At 39.5% G+C, this 21,879-nt stretch overlaps 2 protein-coding genes across 3 annotated transcripts in view; one reads left to right on the plus strand and one right to left on the minus strand.

Annotated features, from left to right (window-relative positions):
- Positions 1-11,088, minus strand: part of mthfd1l (methylenetetrahydrofolate dehydrogenase (NADP+ dependent) 1 like) — a 38,020-nt gene extending 26,932 nt beyond the window's left edge. Inside the window, exons 1-16 of one of the 2 annotated variants that reach the window (XM_083934293.1) lie at positions 10,657-11,088; positions 9,537-9,621; positions 9,329-9,379; positions 9,175-9,228; positions 8,228-8,352; positions 7,462-7,562; positions 5,815-5,951; positions 5,246-5,336; positions 4,795-4,862; positions 4,586-4,683; positions 4,252-4,425; positions 3,883-4,019; positions 3,330-3,376; positions 2,806-2,913; positions 2,255-2,329; positions 1,446-1,548 (exon numbers count right to left, since the gene is read on the minus strand). In XM_083934293.1, the coding sequence (XP_083790419.1) occupies positions 1,446-1,548; positions 2,255-2,329; positions 2,806-2,913; positions 3,330-3,376; positions 3,883-4,019; positions 4,252-4,425; positions 4,586-4,683; positions 4,795-4,862; positions 5,246-5,336; positions 5,815-5,951; positions 7,462-7,562; positions 8,228-8,352; positions 9,175-9,228; positions 9,329-9,379; positions 9,537-9,621; positions 10,657-10,895 (1,693 nt within the window). In that variant the 5' untranslated portion in view covers positions 10,896-11,088. Of the gene's footprint in view, positions 1-1,445; positions 1,549-2,254; positions 2,330-2,805; positions 2,914-3,329; positions 3,377-3,882; positions 4,020-4,251; positions 4,426-4,585; positions 4,684-4,794; positions 4,863-5,224; positions 5,337-5,814; positions 5,952-7,461; positions 7,563-8,227; positions 8,353-9,174; positions 9,229-9,328; positions 9,380-9,536; positions 9,622-10,656 lie in introns of both variants that reach the window. The other variant, XM_083934292.1, reaches the window with a different exon arrangement.
- A 2,123-nt stretch (positions 11,089-13,211) lies between these two features.
- Positions 13,212-19,344, plus strand: LOC310962222 (uncharacterized protein; the record flags this gene model as incomplete). Its single annotated transcript, XM_083934610.1, has 3 exons — positions 13,212-13,396; positions 14,213-15,217; positions 18,434-19,344. The coding sequence occupies exons 2-3, from the start codon at positions 14,326-14,328 to the stop codon at positions 19,342-19,344; spliced, it is 1,803 nt and encodes a 600-aa protein (XP_083790736.1). The 5' UTR covers positions 13,212-13,396; positions 14,213-14,325.
- Between the last annotated feature and the right edge of the window lie 2,535 nt (positions 19,345-21,879).

Below are 21,879 nucleotides of genomic sequence, written 5' to 3' on the forward strand. Positions count from 1 at the left end.
CTTAAAGGTTTGTCACTCAGCACTGCACCTATTCTCTGATAACATGGCTAGAAAACTGTGGCTATTACAATGAGCAGGGGAACCACATTTGTCAAAAATTTTGCTTCAAGTTGGTTTGATCATGAAAGGGAACGTGAAAAACATGGTTTGTTTCATGAAAACATGGACGCACAGTCACACCCACGAACGTTACGTTGTAAATCTGTTTTTAATCTCCAGGCTTCGTCTTTTAAGAGTGCCCTCTGGAGCAACTTGAGTAAATACCACATCAGTCATAGCAGCACCCGGCTGGTTGTTCTCACTGACAACTTCAAACCAAACATAGCTACCAATGATGTAGCTATTCCCACTCCTTCCATACCTCCGTTTATTACTCTGTGATTGATGACTGTGACACTTTTAGATGTGTTAAATCCATATGAACACAGGAGCCGTAAAGAGTTGTCAAAGCCAGTTTTCGTTGATGAGAGTACACCAACATACGCAGTGACTATAAAAGGAGACATATTCGGCTCATTTTCAGGTTCATGCTTGTATTTTGGATTTCTACTAGAAGATGTTAATATGATTTCATGTTTAAAGAAAAACATACATTTTTTTATTAGCCGTGTGCATTTCTCTGTGGATTGAGCTTTTTGATACTTTATACAGCTTATATAGCAACTCAACTGGTTTTAATTGTTTTTACAATATGGGACCTTTACTTTCAGAATTTGTTGTATCTAAAAAAAAAAACTTCATGTAAATTACATTTGCATGCAAGTCATACATATATACATGAACATAATATACCATATGCACATTGTTTGTTTACCTCATATGTACTTATGCACATTCTTGGCTATTTCTGTGGAAAAGCATGTGGATATAATGGATGATGATGGCAATCACTTTTTTGACTGTAATGGGAATTTCCCCCCAAACAATAATAAAAATGAAAACAAATAAAGATTGCATGTGACATTTTTTAAAGTAAATTAGATTTGTGTGATATATTAATATTGAGTGTGTAGCAAGCATTACCATTTCATTCAGGACATCTAATATCGAACATCAAATGTAATCAGTCACATCATTGTCCCAATTAAAACATCTCTGCTACTGAGAAATGTTTATGTCCCGAGTGTTGGAAACTGACCATTTTTTAATAAATAATACATAACCTTGGTGGGATGTTGAAAATATTTTCACTGTATACCACAAACGACTAGGTAGAAGGTTGCTGTAGTTTAAATGTGTGTAAAGTTGCAATATCTACTTTTATGTGGAAAAAGCAAAAGAATGACAAACCACTGTATCAAGAAGCTAACACAAACGCTACTGAAAATTTCACAGACAAAAAATTTGTCCTTTGGATTGTGGGGGAAAAAAAGATTGCCCTTCAGTATTAGAAAGTTACAAACAGAAATGATATATACAGTGAATTTCTATACTTCTATAGATACCTCTCTGCCAGGTGATCTTGGAGGGGTCAAGGTCAAGGCGAACAAAGGTGCTGACTTCCTCGGGTGTGAGAGACGCAGGATCAATTTTATTGATCCCTAGACGCTTGAATCGAAGAGAGGAAAGAAATTAGAGGATCGGCTGAAAGTGCTTTTGAAGATGGGATAATTAGGTGCAAGTTTTGGCTTCAGTTCCACACATGCCCACATTTCGGTCCAATCTATGCCCTACTGCTAGATAGAGGAATATATTTGACATTCTAGGATAGACTGACTAGTTCTATATTTTGTTTCAAGCAAAAGTAGAGGGACTTTTCTTGCTGTGACCACAATATCATCCCAACAAATTCAAACAAATTCAAACTAAATGACCATGAGGGGATCAACTTGCTGACAGGTTCAAAAGGTTCACGGGGTATGCTCCGATTACAAACACACCCAACTATTCATCTCTCACTTTATCCATTAAGAATAATAAACAATTTATAGTCCTTTTAACTTCTCATCCCAGAGACTTTCACACAACAGCACAGACAAACATCCAGTTTTCAAACCTCACATGTGCCATATGCATTCTATTTACCAAGACAGGCATTCTTCATCAACACTAAACAGAATCACTCGTAGACATATAAACAGACAGGAGACAGAAATATTTGGAGATGAGGACATGCTGGAGGGAAAAGGGGGCATTTTTAAGATAGGCTCAATGAGGTCCCCTAGTGGATAAAAGCATCCTCAACACAGCAATGCTTCTGGCTAGTAATGATTGTTCACACAAGTGATTCTGGCACTGCAGTGTTTGGACTTACACGTAGCCTGGAGATTTGGATGGGTGAAAATCTTCTGACTCCATTCACTGAAGGGACCAGTCTATTGAACAGGGCCTTGGAAGGCATAATACAGAATATTTACTTACATTTATGTATATACGTACATTTCAAAGTTCCTTTAATTGCACTTTGGAGGAAAATAATGTTTTCTTGAAGGGAATGTGTCACATCAAATACAAAATCACACCATGGTTGTGACTGCTAAATGTAAAAAGGGTATGTAAAAAGCGTGCACTAATATAGATTCGTCAATTGTCTCTGTGACGTATGTTTTAAGATTCACTTTTAATATTCAGTGACAACGCAAGGTAACAAGATTGTAGTATGTATACATAATATATTTACATAATGCCTAATTTCGTTTCTTAGATCACAGAGAACAGCACATATAAAAAGTAAATCACTAAAACTTGGAATTAAGTCAAAATCATTCAGTGACATAATATTAGCATCCAGATTAAAACAACAGTTTCACATTTTTTGGTGGTGTAAGAATAAGTTCTTGCTGAGTGACATCATCACATGGTCACCTTGTCTGATTGCGTTGCCTCATGGAGCATCCTGGCGTCGATAGCTGCTGCCACCAGGTTGTTGGCTGCTGTGATGGCATGAATGTCACCAGTCAGATGGAGGTTGAACTGAAGAGTAAGACAAACAAAAAAGAGGAAGTATGTGCTGCTCCTGTAATGTAGTGGTATACACTGTGGGTTTGGATGGCCCCAGTATGAGCCCTTTGATTTAAAGGAAACAAAACATTGTGAAGAAGTGATATGAAGGAGTGGTAGAAGGAAAAAAAGATTTGTTTTGGTAAGAGAAAAAGAAGGCTGCCTTGTTGAGCACTCTGTGTCTGCAAAAAAATCAGTCTCCTTCCCTCTCATCCCTCCCTCCTTGCCTTTATGGACAGTGATTTAGTCACAGGCAATATCATTATTATTATACCACAGCTCCAGGGGTTATGTGTGTGTGTAAACTAGTGTGAGTCTCAGCATGTCTTAGGTCTTTGAAGCCTGCTTTGGTCCTGCTAGGGAGCAATGAGAGCGTCTGTGTGTCTTACCTCCTCCATAGGGATGACCTGGGCATATCCCCCTCCTGCAGCTCCCCCTAGGCACCAAGAAGAGGTAGCACAGTCAGAGGCAGACCAACAGGACAGGGACACACAAAGGAGGAATGCTGAGTGGTGGACTCTGAGTGAACTACTCCACCCCTGCACAAAATGTAGCAGGGGATGAAACGCTAGCCTCACACTGACAAAGATAGCTTATCACACAGTTACTTGAGACATTCCTAACTGCTGGTTTAGGCGCCTGTCTCTGGCCTTGTCCTAATCCCACTCGGCGTATTCAATGGGAAGAAAAACAAAAAGAAAAGTTGCATTCTAAAATAACATTGACCATTTGAAACAGTTGGACACAGTTTCTAACATTAAAATACATCTCTTTAAAAGGATGGAACTGAAGTTGTTTTGGAATGATGACCTTCAAAAACTGAGACTATTGTATTGTAATACCATGAGGTCAAGAGAAAGGTAAAGCACAGAGAGGTGAATACTTTTCAGAGAAAATATGCTATGTACAATTAGCATAAGGACCAAAGTATTAATTGCTGACCTTTAACTCCAAAGGTGGGTCCCTGTGAAGGCTGTCGGAGACAGGCGAAGGAGTTTAGCTTAAGGTGGGCAGACAGGGCCTGGACCAGGCCGATGGTCACTGTGCTTTTACCTTCGCCCAGTGGGGTGGGAGTTATACTAGACATAAAGAAAATACAGAACATTTTTTAATTTCATTTCATTTTTGTTTTGCATAATGTGACTGAATCTATGTGTTTTAATGTCATAATCACATTCAGTCTGCAGCCAAATAATTGAAATATTGCTTTATGGTTACTTCTTTTATATAAAAAAAGGTAAGCACTAGGGGACACTGAAGGAATATGATTATTGAAAAAAAGGATTCCGCTGATCAGTAGGTCACACGTACCCAGCAACCAGTACATATTTCCCATCAGGCTGTTTGTGGAGGCGGTCTAACAGGGAGAGTCGGACCTTAGCTTTGCTTCTGCCATAAGCTTCAAGCTCTTCTGTCAGCAAACCAATCTCTTCAGCCAGCTGGTCCACTGGCTTGGGCGTCTGAGCTCTGGAAATCTCTATGTCACTGACAAACACAGAAAGTATGACAAATCATGAAAGCAATAAATGCACGGACACTGTCTATAACGTGCAACTTACAGAACAGTGAAACGTGAGAAAAGGTTCCTAAGTCCAGGTAGATATAATTAAATTCCTAATAGCCCTTCACAGATAGTAGTTTCTACCTTGGTACAGGAGTCAGGGGCTGCAGTTTGAGGCTACGCAGATGCCAGGGTCGGCACTGCTGCTCCTGGAGCCACCGACTGCAACTACGCACCACATTCTAAGACACAAAGAGGAGAGACGGAGAGGTAGGTAGATAGATAAAGAATTAAAATTACTGAATATAATAAGAAAATGGGTTAAAAATGAAGACAGAAACAAAGAGGCGCACCTGAGTTCTGTAAGCTGCTGAGAGGTATCCTAACCCAGACTTTGAGGACATCTCATTGGCATGTTCATCTAAAACAAAACAAAACAAACAGTATGATGAGTGGGCATTGAGTAAAGACATGTATATCCAAATGTTAAAGTTTGACTGTGTACAAAGATACAAAAACATGCTGTACGACTGCAGCAGAATGGTTATAGTTGTGAAGGCTGACTACATGATAAACTGCAAACCTATATATGAAAAAGCCAAATACAACTACATTATTTAGTCCACTGGAAACAGGATTTCTGTGCAGCAGCGAAGTTTAAAATCCAAGCAATGTGCAACATTCAAGGGTGTGGTGCCGAGAATAAAATGTAATTTCTCCTCCACTATAGATCAAACCTTTGCAGGCTGACTGTGAAGACTAACATAATATTTTCAACAATACCCGTCTCCAGGGTGGGCTCACAGCGGATGACAGCAGCCCCTGGTCTAATCCAGGCAGGTGGGACATCCATATTTCCTTCCCCTAACAGGACCACAACATCAGCCTGCATCACCTAGGAAATAAGAGAAGAAAAATAAATTAGATATGAAGAATTTAAGAGAGGAAAGTTGGAAAAAAAGGCAAGAGATTAAGGCAAAGAAAATGATGTGAAGAAGATTGTAGAAGATGTGTGTGTCATGTATTGTATGTGTTTGACAGGCATACACAACTTTTATGACAAATAAACTCTTCATAAAAATGTGAATGATGTCACATGTACAGCTTTCAACTAGCAAAACTGGTCGACTTCCCTCTGTCACAACTAATCACTTTTTATGACATTGCATTTGAAAAAGCAAAGACTGCCTCCATGTGGTTGAGCACTACAACTGTACAAACTGTCTCTGGCACATCTTAATAATGAAAACAAATGTTTGAGGATATGGGACCTATGAGAGTATAGTATATGTAACATATGTGAGTAATTAAATGTTACATGTAAAATGATATATTTTGAGTACAAAAAGAATACCACACACATACAAACATACCTGTTTCTGCAGGCTCTTGGAGCTCCAATGACTCTTGAGAGCTACCATTCCACTTCTTTCAATCAGGCACTGCATGGACACCCCAAGGGGTCCTTCTCCTCCAACCAGCAACACAGTTTTCCCTTCTAAAGGAGCATCTGTAAAAATGTTTTAATGCAACATTAGAACACAACTTTCTTCATCCATTAAGTGCCTTAAATGTACATGGGCAATTAAACTTTCAACAGGCTCCACATTCAATGTATTAATTCATATTTATTAAATAAAATGTATTATTTTATTAAATTAAATTAAAGTTAAATTTAAAGGCTGACTGTGGACGTGGATGGAAAAGTGGGTGTTTAATGGTTTTGTGCAACACAGTGGTAATAGTTACAGATACGGTATGCTGATATGTAGCACATTTTCAAATGTAATTCCCGTATACTCCTGCAACTAAACACTAATTATTCCCTTTCAAGACACTTTGACTTCGACCCCTACCCTCTGAGCCCAAGGGTGAGTCTTAAATTGGTCCCTGACTCAGCAGTTAGTTTGGCGAGTCAGCTTGTTTTTTGTTTGTGTCCTAAAACCAAAATCTTTATGGTGCACCGAAGTTTCAGATCCCCACAAAATTCCCAACATGTATCCAAAAAACAGTGATTTTCTAAGTTAAATGTGCACAATGTGACACTTTCCCTTCTTTAAATTTGCACTCTTCACAAACAGTGTTCCACTTCTTTACAATATGCCCGAATACTCATACTGAAAAAAAGTATAAAATCGTTGGGAAAATATTTTGCTTGTGTGGTTAAATTCCCCAATTGGAAATTGGCATGGGTATTCCAAGGCTGCAGTTTGCTTGACATTCAGTATAGTATCATTTTCTGTTATGCAACTTACAGTAGCATACACAGTAAAGAATTGGTTAACAGGAATGTTGTCATGTCGTGTAAAAAAAGCACTGAGGTATTAACTGATTTAGAGATTTCTCCAGCATGAATGTAGTCAAAACACAGTTGGAATTAGTTGATACTTGGCATTTGGGACACAGGGACAGAAGGCGAGTCTCCATTGGCCCTGTAGAGTAGCCTCCAGGAAAGTTTCAGGTCAGGTCCTCTCAAATGGCCTTTCACTCGCCGTGTTTCCATTACAAAAAAAGGCCAGAGAGGGATTTACGTATGGAGCATGCATCAAAGGACCACAGGTTGGAAAATCAATCCAGAATCCGTGCACAGATCATTTTCTGTGCTGCGTACTTCTACACCACTGGATAAAAATGTCTTCTCTACTTCACCGTGTTGTGGTGGCGTCTGTACTACCACACGTAACATCCCATCCCGCAGAGAGCTACATCCAATCAGCAACCTGGTATATCTCAGGTGACAAAACTCGGTCAAACAGCCTCCTGAGCGACTCACATGCAAATTAGAGGCGTTTTGGCGAGATAGACCCGCCTCATTCAGGGTTGTCGACCACAGTGGAAACACACCTAGTGTCACAGCTAGATCTAATAAAATTATTAACGAGCAGGGTGTGCCACCATCAAATTTACTTGTCAATTTGATCAGACACACCTGCATTTTTGCATGCTGTGCCACCAATGGAAAGAGTCCCATAAAAAGGAAAGAGTCGTGCCAGCTACAGACAATATATCAAAGTGTATACCGTGTTTCTCCAGCAGATCCAGGACGGCGCTGGTTATGGGTGGCACAAAGCCTTTGCTCAGGTCTCCTCGTACCAGACGGCCCATATTTAAATCACATATCCTATAAAAGGATAAAATGGACATACATATATTTAATTTTCAATACATAATATATCAAAATAAATAAATTATTATTGTTGTTTCTGAACGCTAGTCATTTTTTACCCGGACAGTGTTATGGTAGACAGTATCAAGTACATTCAGAAAATACACAAGGCACAAATAATTCATGAGTTACTGGTTTGTATTATTATTCAAGACAGGCTAAAAACGTTATCAAACATTAAAAAATAATGCAGCTTTTTGCAGTATAGAAAAAGCACTGTATGGCTCAGTTTTTCTTTATAGATTTGCTATACATAATTTGTCCTCGGTTGAACTAGTTCTCTTCAATTTACGATGATTATGAAGGGTGCCTTGAAAATTGTCTCATTCAGCTGCAGTCACACACTCTGCATTTAGACAGTCTTAATCATGTGCAGCCCTTTCTGATTTGCTGTGTCATGTGCATTGATGCATTTATCTCTGTCACACGCACAGCTGATACCTGGCAGACTCATGATTGATTTAGGTCTGCAAGTTTCCCTTCTGTGGGACTAATTAAGAATTATCTTATCTTTCAGGGTGTGCTATTCTAAAGAGACATAGGGCACACTGTCCACTTATCTCATATCTATGAGAGTAGTTTAAATGCAATGATCCTATTTGGCCAGTGCAGGTATTTACCCGTCTACATCCTTCTCAGGTTTAAGTGTGTTCAACACTCGACTGGTGAGGGAAGCAGGGGGGAGGTGGAGGTAGACTCCGTGCACCCTGGGGTCTTCATTCAACTTCAACACCTCCTCTACAATCTGCACACATTCACACAAAGACCAAACAAACAGATGACATTTACAAGTTTCAATAGTAACAGTAGGATATGTAAAAAGTTAAACTGTTAATATCACATGTATGTTGGAATGAGTACTGTCTGTATACTGTCTACAGAAAACCCCGGATTTCATACCTTAAAGTTAAAGGTGAAGTATCTTTGATCTTTTAAGAATAAAGAACTGATTAAGAAAAAGGGAAAGAGTGAAACAGCAAGTGCACCATCAAATTTGACAGGTCAGTGCTACTGACTGAGCATTAAAAAGTATGGTAATTTCTGAATGAGGATGTGATAAGAGTCTCGGAGAAGGGGAGATTTTGAAAAAAGAAAGGAAATATGTGTGTAGGTCGAGCAGAGGCTCAGCAGAGAGTCCGATAGGCCAGGAATTGTGATGTAAATCCACAACTGTCACTAGAAATGCTAGAGCTATTCACAGGGGTTTCTCCTTTTTATATGGCTCGAGAGTTGACTTCAATCCGGACAAAGACAGCCACAGCTGAGAGGCTGCTTAACAATCCAAGTTACAATGTTGCAAAATAACATCAAGTGAAAAAAGAAAAGAAAACAGAACTCTAAAGAGTGAGTAAGTTAATAAGAAAGGAATATTAGCCATGTAACAGTAGATATATGAAGCCTAATTACAGTCAATAAAAGATTTAATTTCATAAACGCTAATGCGAGGCACTGATTACCTTGACGCGCTGTGCAGACAAACAGCCTGGGATTGGTAAATCGTGAACGGACTTGCTAAATAATGACGGGGTGGGAAGAATTTTGCAATTTGCGAGTTAGCTTCACTTACTTCATCCTCACTGCACTGCTTTGCCAGACAAATCTGGGTGATGTTTAAGCCAATCTGTGGACATACAGACAAAGAGAGGGGGAACTTTGTGAATTATTGTGTAGATTTGTAGAAAACGAAACTCACACAGAGGACCAGGAGGAGGGGCACTTACCCTTCCTGCCATTTTCTTATTGATCTCCAACAAGCGGTCATCTTCACCTGCCTTTGAGATACAAATGAGCACACTGAGAAAAACACACACTTTAACGTCTGACAGTATTTCAAGGCAACCATCCACAAAATTGTAACTTGTATATGCCTTTACAGTCTTTCGTTCTAAAATAGGGAATACAAATCCTACATAGTTTTTCTTACATTACCTGTATAATGGCTAACAAAGGTTGGACTGTTGGATTTCTTCTCTGCAGAGCCAACATTGCCTCCTTGGTGCCCTGAACCACTTCCCTACAAGAGGAAATTAACTGGTTAGCAATGTCCATTCATCCATTTTAGGCTTCACACAGGTTAGTTCAAATGAAACACACATACATTGGGTCAACTGAAACGTGGATAACATATAAAACCGTTTGTACTGTAGCTCTATGTTCTGTTGACATGCTGGGCACAACTATGTGTCACTTCTCCAAATACATGTGTATGGATTCTGTTAGTGCATGTATTTTAGGCCTGTGTGTAATGTAACAGAGTGTAACAGCAGAATTTCCTCATTTAAAAACACTTCATTTTAATTTATGCCACAAACTCTCTCACTTATTCAAATAAAACTTGAGGAACCCATATAAGCAGTCGTTTTTACTAGATATATCGAAAAGAAAAAATAGTGACTGTGTAATGTTATTAAATGAATACCACTTCCCACTAGAAACGTTACCATGGAAATAGATTACAATAAAAATACTAATAGTGAGGTTGCAACCATGACCACCTTTCCGTGCACGTGGTAAGACATGGGAGGGGCTAATATGTTAATGTATGCAGTTAACACACTGACCTACATGTTGTTCCAAATGTAAACATTATCAAGATGAAATCCTCCTCCGGCTATCTCGGATCAGTCATTCAATGTATTTTGTCTTTTGAACTGTATTCTGTACTAGGCTAATAAAATTTCAGATTTGAAACATTAAAACTATCACGGATGCAAACACACACACACACGTACACACACACACGCACACAGTGATGGCTACAGTTAAACTCTACCCATACGTGGGCGATGATGACTTCAGTCACATTTTATAGCATCGTGTGTTTGGCAACAGCGGAGAAAAGTTACATCAGCTGTCTGAAGCCCCACTGATCATAACGGGCACACGTGTGGACCCGACCCCAGACACACAGGAAGTCATTACCGTTGATCACTTGAGATAAAATGACGTTAGCATTAGCACTCATACCACTATTGTCTTATTTTCGGTTAAAATGTATAAAAATACAACAGTAATTGAGTGTGATGACATTATACACAGAAACGTTTACCTCAAAGAGCTGTCGCATTCAAACCCAACATCCTTTTGGGACTGTTTCCCAAAGTTGACGGCTAGTTTTGGGTTGACGCCACCGGCGACAGTGGAGCTCGCAGTCCGGAGGTTCAAACGGCTGTTGGCAGCGGAGCACACCGGCGGGCATCTCCGCGAGAAGCCGCTGACACTGCTTCCTGGACGGGCTGGATGTGCCCGAAGGCTGCCACAAGCACTACGAATTAAAGACAACTTCATGGCTGTTTCTTTTTAGGTTTGTAAAATACGTTTTCCGTCTGTTTGTTGGTCTGTTGGCGGTGGTTCGCGAGAGACTCAAACTCCGAGAGAGGCACAAAAAAAGTTGAGGTGGCGACAAGGTCCTGATGGAGGCACTCTGTCTTCAGGGGCGGTCGGAAATCTGACAACTCAAATAGAACAAACATGACGCTTCCCCCCCTTTTTTACTGATCAAAAATTACAACCATAGTCAAACATACAAATACACAAAACAATTTCAGAGAACAGAATAAATCACATACAGAATATATTCATAATAATACATACAACAAAAAGCACAACATGATAAACAGCATAACACCACAAAAGATGGATAAAGTAAAATAACCAACATGACTTCAAGGAATTTCATGGAATACATTATTGTAGCATTTCATCAATGTGTTGCTTTTTTATCATCTGTTAGGGAAAGGGATTTGAGAAGTGACTTAAATTATTTTTTTAAAAAGAGGAAAGAAGTGTTGAAAACCTAGGAATCGTTTCTTATGAATGATTCCTCCAGTAAAATAGAAAAAAGGTCACCACATGAAATATTAAAATGTGAAGCTTTATAATAACGCACGTTGTACGACTAAAATATAGGCATCATTTAAGCACAGTGTCTGTATTTTTTGTTGATAACCAGTAATTCCAAAATGTCCGAGTTACACATGAAAGCAGCAGCAGCCTCAGATGAAAGGGCATGCCCGAGGTTACGAGCACGCGCGTTCACGTGCTATATTGACCTGGAGGAGGTCATTTCAGGCCAAAGGATGTTCACAAACTAGGAGCTGTACATCCAGTAAGGACTATGCACCAAAAATGGCCTAAATAGACTACATATGGAGACATTTCTAGATATGATAACCGATGCAGATACATTCCACTAAATTAAATATCTCAGCTCCTTAAATCAATTTTTAGAAAGAACTATTTGGAAACACTACAGCTAAGATACCCCAAAATGTTAAAGGATAGCTTCTCTCAAGCTCTCACAGCTTATTTTTGCATTAGCCTATAATTCATATCATTTTCAGTCCTAATAGCATATCGTAATGTAGGCCTATATCTTATATTTGCACTAATTATCATATAATGTGTATAATTTATTGTATTTTTTGCAATACTATTCTCATTAACCTCATCTCCAATATTGTGTGCAGCTTATTTTTTTGCATTAGGTTTTATACAGTCTTATTACCAGCTTATCCGTGCTTTCTTATATAGTATGTTTTAAAAAATGTTTCCTATGTTTTAGAAAACTGTGTTTACAGTATGTGCCTCTGCAAACTAACTCACAGAGACAAATAAAGTGGTTTGAATTCAAATTGAATTGAATACATTTTGGTTCCGGAGAAACACAACCACCACTGAAGTGACTGGTCAAATCACAAATAGTCCAGAAAGTCCAGTTGGGAATATTTTATTGTTGACTGAATGTGGCTTGTCAGGGTGCAGAGCAATACCTTTGTCAGGTGTGTGTGTGTGTGTGTGTGTGTGTGTGTGTGTGTGTGTGTGTGTGTGTGTGTGTGTGTGTGTGTGTGTGTGTGTGTGTGTGTGTGTGTGTGTGTGTGTGTGTGTGTGTGTGTGTGTGTGTGTGTGTGTGTGTGTGTGTGTGTGTGTGTGTGTGTGTGTGTGTGTGTGTGTGTGTGTGTGTGTGTGTGTGTGTGTGTGTGTGTAACAGACAACCCACAACCATCAAAAACAAAGGCAGTAAATCTGTCACGTTGTAATTAATAGAATTGACCAGGCACCCTCAACAGTCATTCAACAAATATTTGCCACCATAACTATGTTCAAATAAGTAAAGATACATTAAGATACAAATGGATAAATGTAAATACTGCAGTTACAAAATATAAATGATACAAATTAAACTCTCACACACACACACACACACACACACACACACACACACGCACACGTTTGGGCGTGGCTGGAAGAATCTTGACGGTCATTCACCTCAGCTCGGGCTTGGCTCTGGAGCGTCAGTATCACTGCCTTTAAAACTCACAAAGAAGTCCTTCCACTGCGGCTGCAGTTTAAGAGACAAAGTTGGTGTTGGACAGTGAATGCTCATCGTAAAGGAAAAAAAACACAACACCTGGCATTACTTTTACATTTCCTGCCTCCTTAGAATAAAGAGGCCTTAGCACTCATTGGGTTCATACACACCTGCTGCTCACTTCTCGTCCTATCCAACTGACGCTCCTGAGAAGCAGCGTCACCGCAACGGACAAACCGACCGGGCTTCATTCCTGAAGACGCATCAGTGCAGTCGCATGGTGTGGCGCAATCCATCACCCGAACAAAACTACAGTTGAATACCTGTTTAGGCTCCAACATTACGCACGTTTGGCCCTTTGTTCCTGCTCACAGCCCGGAGCAGTCGACTTCATAACTATATGGTGCTGTGCTGTGGCTCCATGACCACCTCACTTTAAAGGGTAACATTTGATTAACCGGCTATCAGAGCACGACAGGTAAGGAGCTTCCCCTTGATCTCATAATCCTTCGTGAAACTGTGAAAACCTTATTCCAGCAAGCGGCTAATATTGTAGGGAACTGTTTAAAACTATATAGTGTGTGTTGGGGTCTACCATGGAAAAGATTTTAGATTTATGTGGTGATAGAAAGTTAGTAGGGTATTTAAAAGGATATTTACAAAACAATTAGCCATATATATATATATATTTTTTACAACAAACATTTGTGATGTTCTTCTAAACATAAATGTAAATAGATTGCATATTGTTAACTAGTAGTGTAGTATTGTGGCTTAATAGTCTACAATAATGATTTCCAACCTGATGACAGGGAGCATTTGAGTAACTATTATTCCTAGCTGAAAGTACATTAAAAAAAACAACAGCAAGATCAGGTAGGCGTTCCTGAAATTTGGAAACCTTTGGTTTTGAAATACCTTCAAATGATGTCACATCAGAAATGTTAGTTTTGATACCCCTGTATTTGCTGAGCCAGATGCTCTAGTTAGATTAAAAGTCAAAATGAATGTCTGGATAGAGACGTCAGACAGATCACAAGTCAAAATAACTAGTTTGGTGAGGAGCAACACCTTTTGATTATTCTTTGGAGAACCTGTTAGGCCAGTGCTGGGAGGGTGATGGCTGAAGGAAGAAGGAAACGACTTTTAAACAGGCACAACAGGGTGTGTTTAAACTTGCAAATGTTTTCTGTTTGTCTTATTTACATTTTATCAAGCAATGTTTGTTTAATAACCTACAATTCCATGTGCTGTGAATCTCAAGATTTGTTATTGTCGTTGTTTGCCCTTTCAGGTCAGCCTTCTTTACTGAGTCACCTTTACCAATGTGTGTTAAAAGAGCAAAGATTACCAGACAGAGAAAATCATCTTGACATCTGTTACCCACTTTTCTACTCCAGCCCAATCATGAGGGACAGACTGAGCAACCTGCAGGAAATGTCCAATGGCGACGTGGAGCAGATGGAGTCCGCCGAGTCCGAGTCCAACGTTTCCGACACCCTCAGCAACGTGGACCTAGAGGACGAGTTGCCCCATGAGGCAGTGGTGTTTGACAACAGCCCTGCTCTGGAGGAGGTCTTTTCCCAGTCACAAGAAATCCACAGAGACATCCAGCTCATCCGCCTGGAGATTAAAAGGCTTCGTGAGCACTACTCTCGCATGAACACTGGCGTTACCAACATGAGCACTATCAAACGGGACTCCAACGCAATTGGTGCTGATATAAAGGCTCGGGCTGAGGGTGTGCTGGGACGCCTGCGGGACATGGACGGCATAGCCCACAAGCTAGAAGAAGAACATGGCTCGAATTCTGCCATCACACGTATTGCCAGAACCCAGTATGCTTGCCTCAGCAATGGTTTCCGCGACGCCATGTTTGACTATAATGAGGCCGAGATGAGCCATCGGGAAAACTGTAAAGCCCAGATCCAGAGGCAAATGGTGATAGTGGGACGTGAGGTGACAGGTGAGGAGGTGGAGGAGATGATAGAGAAAGGTCAGTGGAACATCTTTAATGACAACGTTATGGCCGAAGGCAAAACGGCTCGATCAGCTCTGTCCCAGATTGAGAAACGTCACCAAGAGTTGGTTGACCTGGAGAGCCGTATCAATGGCATCCATGAGATTTTTCTGGACATCGCCCTGCTGGTGGAGGAGCAAGGCCCCATGCTGACCACCATCCAAACCAACGTTCAGAAAACTGACGAAGACATAAAGGAGGTCCTTGTTAAACTTGGCAAAGCCAAACGTCACCATAGCAACAACCCCTTTAAAAAGATGTTTTGCAGCTGCTTCCCATGTGTTGAATAATGAGTGGACAGCACAAAGGCGAGTAGAGAGTTGGCAGAATATTCAACATCCTGCCAAGACAATAAGAAGTGGGAAATGAAAGGACATTAAACATTTTCTGTATGTCTCATTAGTACAATGTTCTTATTGCCACAAAGTCTTTATCAACATGGCCTGTAGAGCTATACTTTTCTTTTTAAATACAGGAATTAGAATAAAGTTTTGATTTAAACAAAGGTTAAAACTATTGTGTCTAGATTGAGAGACAAAATGCTCCAATCCACTGATGTCTGTAATGTTTGCATGAAAGGTTTGAGACTGAGAATTAATTCCCCCGTGTCTGAGGTGTAATGCACACCTGAAGCCAATTCTATTTAATTTGAAAATACTGTTCAGGTTTTTATAACCTTCTACTTTTCACATAGTAGGGATTTAAATAACACAATGATTTCAAAGGCTGAATACTGTTTTGTACTTGCCATGCTGCCTGACATGATGGTTCCTGATGCAGCAAACCTCCCTAATATTAAAGACCAAAGAAATGTTATTATACAAGTTCAATCAAAAAACCTGAAATTAATTTCCTGTGTTTAATTTGTCACTAATCAATCCACTGGTAAATGGATGTCCTAGATGTACGGCTGAAATTCAGTGGTTTTTGATTAGATTGTAAATATCATCTGCATTACTATGTGTAAATATAAATTATGAAATTCTTGAGTTGATAGTAACCAGCCATTCTGTGTTAGCCCCATTGCACAACCCTTTCAAAATCCCATTTTTTGAGGACAACAGAAACTGAGGAGTGACAGCAGTTTTAATATAATCTATTGTCAGTCTCAATGTTATGCAGGGATCAATCACAATAGATGTACTGTGATGTACCCTCCTATTTTATGAATATATGTATAATACATTTCTTCTGTGGTGTCATGTATATTACATAAATAGTAATATTAAAATTGGCATGAGTCTGGCTTTATTCTTGGGTAGTGGTCAAAACGTTGAGTCACAGCAGCTCAATAACAGATATGGCATGTTCCAGGTTCTCTTGAGCAGGGGTCTTCAGCCTTTTTAGACCAAGAACCCCTTAGCCGAAAGAGAGACGAAGCAGGGACCTCCCACTAAAAATACTGTATAAAATTGAGTTGCATATTAAATTGGGACTATTGCGGCCTAAAGTCTATACAGACAGCTTTTTATGGGGCATACAATACTAAGATACTACAATGATCATTATTAACATTCATATATTTATATTTATACATCATATGTTAATGTTAAACATACGTTTGGAAGGCACATTAAATCATTAACATTAATTGTATCTGTGCATGGCTACCTTGCCTATGAAGCAGTAAGCCTATCATCAAGGCTGTGTAAATGTATTTATTTATTTTTTCAAAGATTTACCTTTGCTAATAATACATATATGTTGTATTCATGCTAATGTGTGTTTTCAGGCATATTATTAAACCCCCCATGTTCAAGATCTCTGCTCTAGAGTCTGCGGAATCACCTCACCCCAGACCCATACTCACACAGGTGTCATCACTTAATGCAGCTTGTGCTGCGTTAGTCTATTGGTGGACTGTCAAATAATTGTAATTCTTCAGGTTTCCAGTTACTCTCTCAAAAACCCTTGACCTGGATGCATTTCTTGACAGGAATGTTGTCTTACTTAATCAGCTTTGCTTCCTGAAGTGAAAAGAAAATGAACCAGAAAAATGCATCTTCCTACAAGGAAGTATTGTGTGTTTCAGTGTGAAGGCCCTTGTCTGTCACCTGGGAAGGGGCGGCAGTCAGACACATGCTGAACACTAAGCAGGCCGACAACTTCCTTCAACAGAATAAAAAGATGTTTCCCAAACTGCCTTGGACCAAATAAATCAGTGTGAGACACTCTAAGGGGATTAACTTGCTTTCTGATTTTGTGGGAAACAGTCATAAGAGGTAAGACACTTAATAGTTTCATCCATTTTCTTGGGTAATATGTGGCACCTGGATACACTAATTTGACTTAATTAGTGCAGAAAGACAGGGCTGATGAAATTAAATTTAAATGCTTTATCATACATTGTGACAGCTTTTTAAAATTTTAACTTGTATGGTATAAGGAAATGGATTTTCTGTGTACAGACTGAGACTGTTATGAAAGAACCAGGGCCAGAGATTCAGGCAAGTGCTACAGTCTTAAAGGTTTTGTGCAGCATGTGGTTGACAAAATGAATGTACTGAATATACTTTTAAAAAAGATGAAACATTATCTGCTGCCTTAACCGTACTTTCATAGAATTTTTTTTTTCAATAGACAGTTTCTTCCTTGTTCCTGGTTAAAAAAAAATTCTCAGCGATGACTGTTGTCATTGTTGTTCTACACAGAAAGAAAATCTATGGCAGATAAACTGACCAGGCCTTTGTGAATAATCATGGCATATAAGCTTTGGATGTGGGGTGTAGTTTGGGTAAACCAACTATGAACCTAAATATGCTATCATCCCAGTACTCAATGTTTCAAGGTCTCATTTAGTAAAAAATTAGATTTTCAAGTCCTTTTTCAGCAGGCTGAGGTGCTGTATAAATACTGTGAAAGTATAAAAACATTCAATCCACAAAGAAATGCACTCGGCTCATATTCAGTAATTGTGACTTTAAACGAGCCGTTAGGACTTCCGTACGGTTGTGATGTCACAACTATACTATATACAGTAAAGGTAGAGAGTGCTGTTACAGTCACTCCCCAGCTGCAATGATAGAACGTTATGATAAACAGATTATCAATTTTACAGCATTTTATCAACATGATGCTGGTCAGTCACATTTATTCTCACTGTCTTTGCCAGTGACTGCAGTTCATATCAATGTTGCTAATAAGGTTTTCGGTGAATACTGGTATAATCAGACACAGTATGAGAAAAATAATGTGTTTTTGAACATTAATGCATGTAAATAGTTCTAGTAGAAACCCAAATTAGAAGTATGAATCTAAAAATGAACATATGGGACCTTTTTTATGTCATTACTATGAGAAGGGTTATATCAAAAGGAGGGTGCCTTCAACCCAATATGTATGTGACAGCCTACTAAATTTGCCTTCTATATATTATCTATTTGATTGTCTTGAAAAGCCACCTGAAACTGTTTTCAACACTAGGCTACATCAAACCAAAAGCAAAACTAGAGTGGAGCAAAATAACCAACATCTTGTTTTGCGCTGGTCTCACAGGCAGAATGCGGGACATGCTGGAGAGGCTGCAGACCATTACTGAGGAGCAGGAGGACCAAGAGCCGGAGCTTTATGGACCCGAATATGATGTAGAAAACAAGTTGACTCTCTCTCAACAGGCAGTGGTGTTTGAGAACACCTCGGCTATTGACAGCATCCTGAGGGAGGCCCACTCCATTCGCAAGGAGATCTCCATGCTCCACTTAGAGGTGGAACGTCTGAGCACACATAATGAACGCTTTGGCACCTCTGTGCGGCGCCTCACCTTGCTCAAAAGAGACTCTGACTCAATCGCCAGGAGGATCCAGCAACATGGGGAGGCTCTGTATGTCCGCCTTCAGGCCTTGGGTAAGGAGAGCAGACAGCTAGAGGAAAATGAAGGCCCTAACACAGCTGTTAGTCGCATTGCCCGAACTCAGTATGACACCCTGACCCGTGCCTTCCATGCTGCCATGAGTGAATACAATGAGGCAGAGGAGATGCAGAGGAGTACATGTCGGGGGAGGATTCAGAGGCACGCCTCCATTATGGGTAGTGAAATCACTGATGAGCAGCTGGATGTGCTGGTGGACAAAGGTGGTGAGGGATGGGATGAGCTGTCCCATAGCCTGCAGACCCAAGGGGCACGCACATCCCGCTTGGCGATGTGTGACATCAAAGGCAGACACAAGGAGCTGGTGGAGCTGGAGGCCAGACTGAAGGAGGTCCACGAACTGTTCCTGCACATGGCCGTGCTGGTGGAGGAGCAGGGATGCATGCTGAATAACATTGAGTCTAATGTGTGTGGCACTCAGGAATATGTTGAACAAATCAACGTTCACATCAAGAAGGCCCTACAGTACAAGAGGAAGAATCCTTTTCAGCAATGTTGTCCCTGTCTACCCTGTTGGAGACACAATCAAACTTTTTAGAGCTTATTTGATTTTATGTAAATGTATGGATGATTGAAAAATAAAATAAACAATTACCTATGTAAAAACAAGTTATGGATAGCTGAACTTAAGGCACCCTCATGAGCAGAGTGTCTCTCTAATTGATGTAAAAGGTTAAAATTGGAGTTAAGATTTCGAGTTACATGCTGTCTAAAGTTTGATCAACTGTAAAATAACTTTTTGTTACTTGGATCAGAGAATGTATCAGTCAAATTAATCATCAAAACTTTCATACTTCAAATAAAAGGAAAGTGTGCTTCTTTAGTATCATGAGATAAACTTATAACCTAGTCTGAAAGGAACCCGTCCCTCAGTGTGCTGCCATCTGCTGATTTATCTACAACACATTAAGATAGTTGGATAACCTTTTAGCTAATTTGGCTTTTTTTAATTTATTTTTTTTTTGCTGCTCATACAATTTTGATTTGTGCATTATTCAACAATTCCATTACTGTGCCTCTTTTAATTAACCATGATAATTAACTGAATAAAATAATCTAATAGATTGCATGTTTGCTAAAAAAAAAAAAAAAAAACTCTAGTAGGCCAACCAAGCCCCCCACCAAAAATGATTGGAGTTCTTTTATGCATCAAAATACTCACCTTGTTAGCCTGCAATAAGGCTGTGCAAACATAGTTTGCTTCATAATACTCAAAAGATGAAAAGGCAAATTCACTGTTAGAGGTATGTTCGGAATATAAATGAGCTAATAAAAGCTGACAGTTGTCTTTAACTATAAAACAGGTCTGCCACAATATGGGTGTGCCTTCAGTGGCGGGTTTGGGCAAACGCCATCTTGTTGTAGCCTACTTTTCACTCTGGAAACAGCGCAATGTAGGCTCCATAAACTTAGGCTAACGTCCTTTAATGGGGGAGCTTATAATTCCGATATAATGCTAGACAGTAAAATTAACACTAATGCATCCTTTATCATCATCGCCACTGTGCTTTGTTAATCTAGTAAAGCCACCCTGAGCTGGCATCTGCTGGTGAACAGCATGAACTGAAGGAAACACCAACTTTTCCCCCTCGTTTAAAGCGACTTCTCTTATAAAAGCTCCTCTAACTGCAGTTCAGAAGTAATCCCCCCTTGGTCCAGTTTTAAAAACAGCAACAGCATGAAGCCTGCAGTATATGTATGTGACGATACTCCTGAGCTGCAGGAGTTTCAGACTTAGTGCAGTTTCAGCATAGGTCCCGTCACCAGAGGGAGACCGAGCTGTGAAAGCGGTCGCTCTCAAAGGTAAACTTCTGTATTTAGTTTATTTTTATCCACACACACACGATTCCGTTATTTAAAGTATTCCAACCCAATCTCAATCGTGTTTTAACTGCATAAACAAACAATTCTACCTCCATATAAGCTATAAAGATGATTTTAAGATACTGTTTTATACTGATGGCTTATTGGGCAGCAGCACATCACGTGACCAGAAATACCATCAACCCACATTTTCTTTATTTACAATCTTCCGCAACAACAGTGTATGATCTTGTATTTTTTATTCTGATTAGACATTAAACATCCAACTGTGCGTTTATAAGTAGTTGGTGTACGTTTGTTAATTATTGACAGCATGTTGAACCGTGAGTTAGAGCAGCTGTGCGGTGAACGACTCCTTTACCACTGACTTTAGGAGGCATCGCTTCTCGGCCTTTTGGCTAAGATCAAGTGTAGTATCTGTTCTTATCAGTTTAATATCTGATACGTCTCCTACCCGGGGACCATATATTAAATTGATTTTTGGAGCAGGGAGATGGAATAGGGGCTTGCTCCGTCCACTCCACGCATCGACCTGGTATTGCAGTACCTCCAGGAACGGTGCACCCCCTCTCACTGTGAAATGTAAAAACTCTGTAAACATGATTACACGTGGTACGGTATGATGAAATGTGACTCATCGAGATCCTGTATCTAAGTAAAGTTCCTTGTAGATGCGATTAAAAACACATATTTGCTACATAATGATTATCTATGACTGATGCTTGGATCTTTCCCCAAAGTAGAATAAGAAAAAGAAGGTTAAAGTGCTTTATTGAAATCTGGATGTTTGATTAAAGTAACCAAATCATAAGCTTAATCCATGTTTGGAGTTTAAACACACATTTGTTATAGGTGGTTATAGGTTTTTATTTATTCTTTGATGAAAATCTTTATTTCACAATTTAAAAAGTACAGACTGATTTTTTATCATATTCAAATTTTGAAATAATATCTTTTGGGTTTAATTATGTATTTAGTTTTGTTGTAGGCGAAGTTTTCCATGTTCCTCCAAAAACATATGACACTGGGCAAATACAAAATAAATGTAAAATTGTTTCTGGCCCATCTCTACAAAAAGTTTACCTTTCGTCCACATCAGCAAAACTAGAAATTAATTTCTTACAAGGGTAAATACAATGCAAAAAAGTTATTCTCTCTGATTTTGTTTGAAATATAGAATTGAAAGCGGCCATGACCAGGCTTTGCGCGAAATTAAGTAGATTACTTGACTCTTCACTCACTAACAGGC

Source organism: Echiichthys vipera (genome assembly GCF_963691815.1).
Source record: "Echiichthys vipera genome assembly, chromosome: 19".
In the NCBI taxonomy this organism is placed as follows: domain Eukaryota; kingdom Metazoa; phylum Chordata; class Actinopteri; order Perciformes; family Trachinidae; genus Echiichthys; species Echiichthys vipera.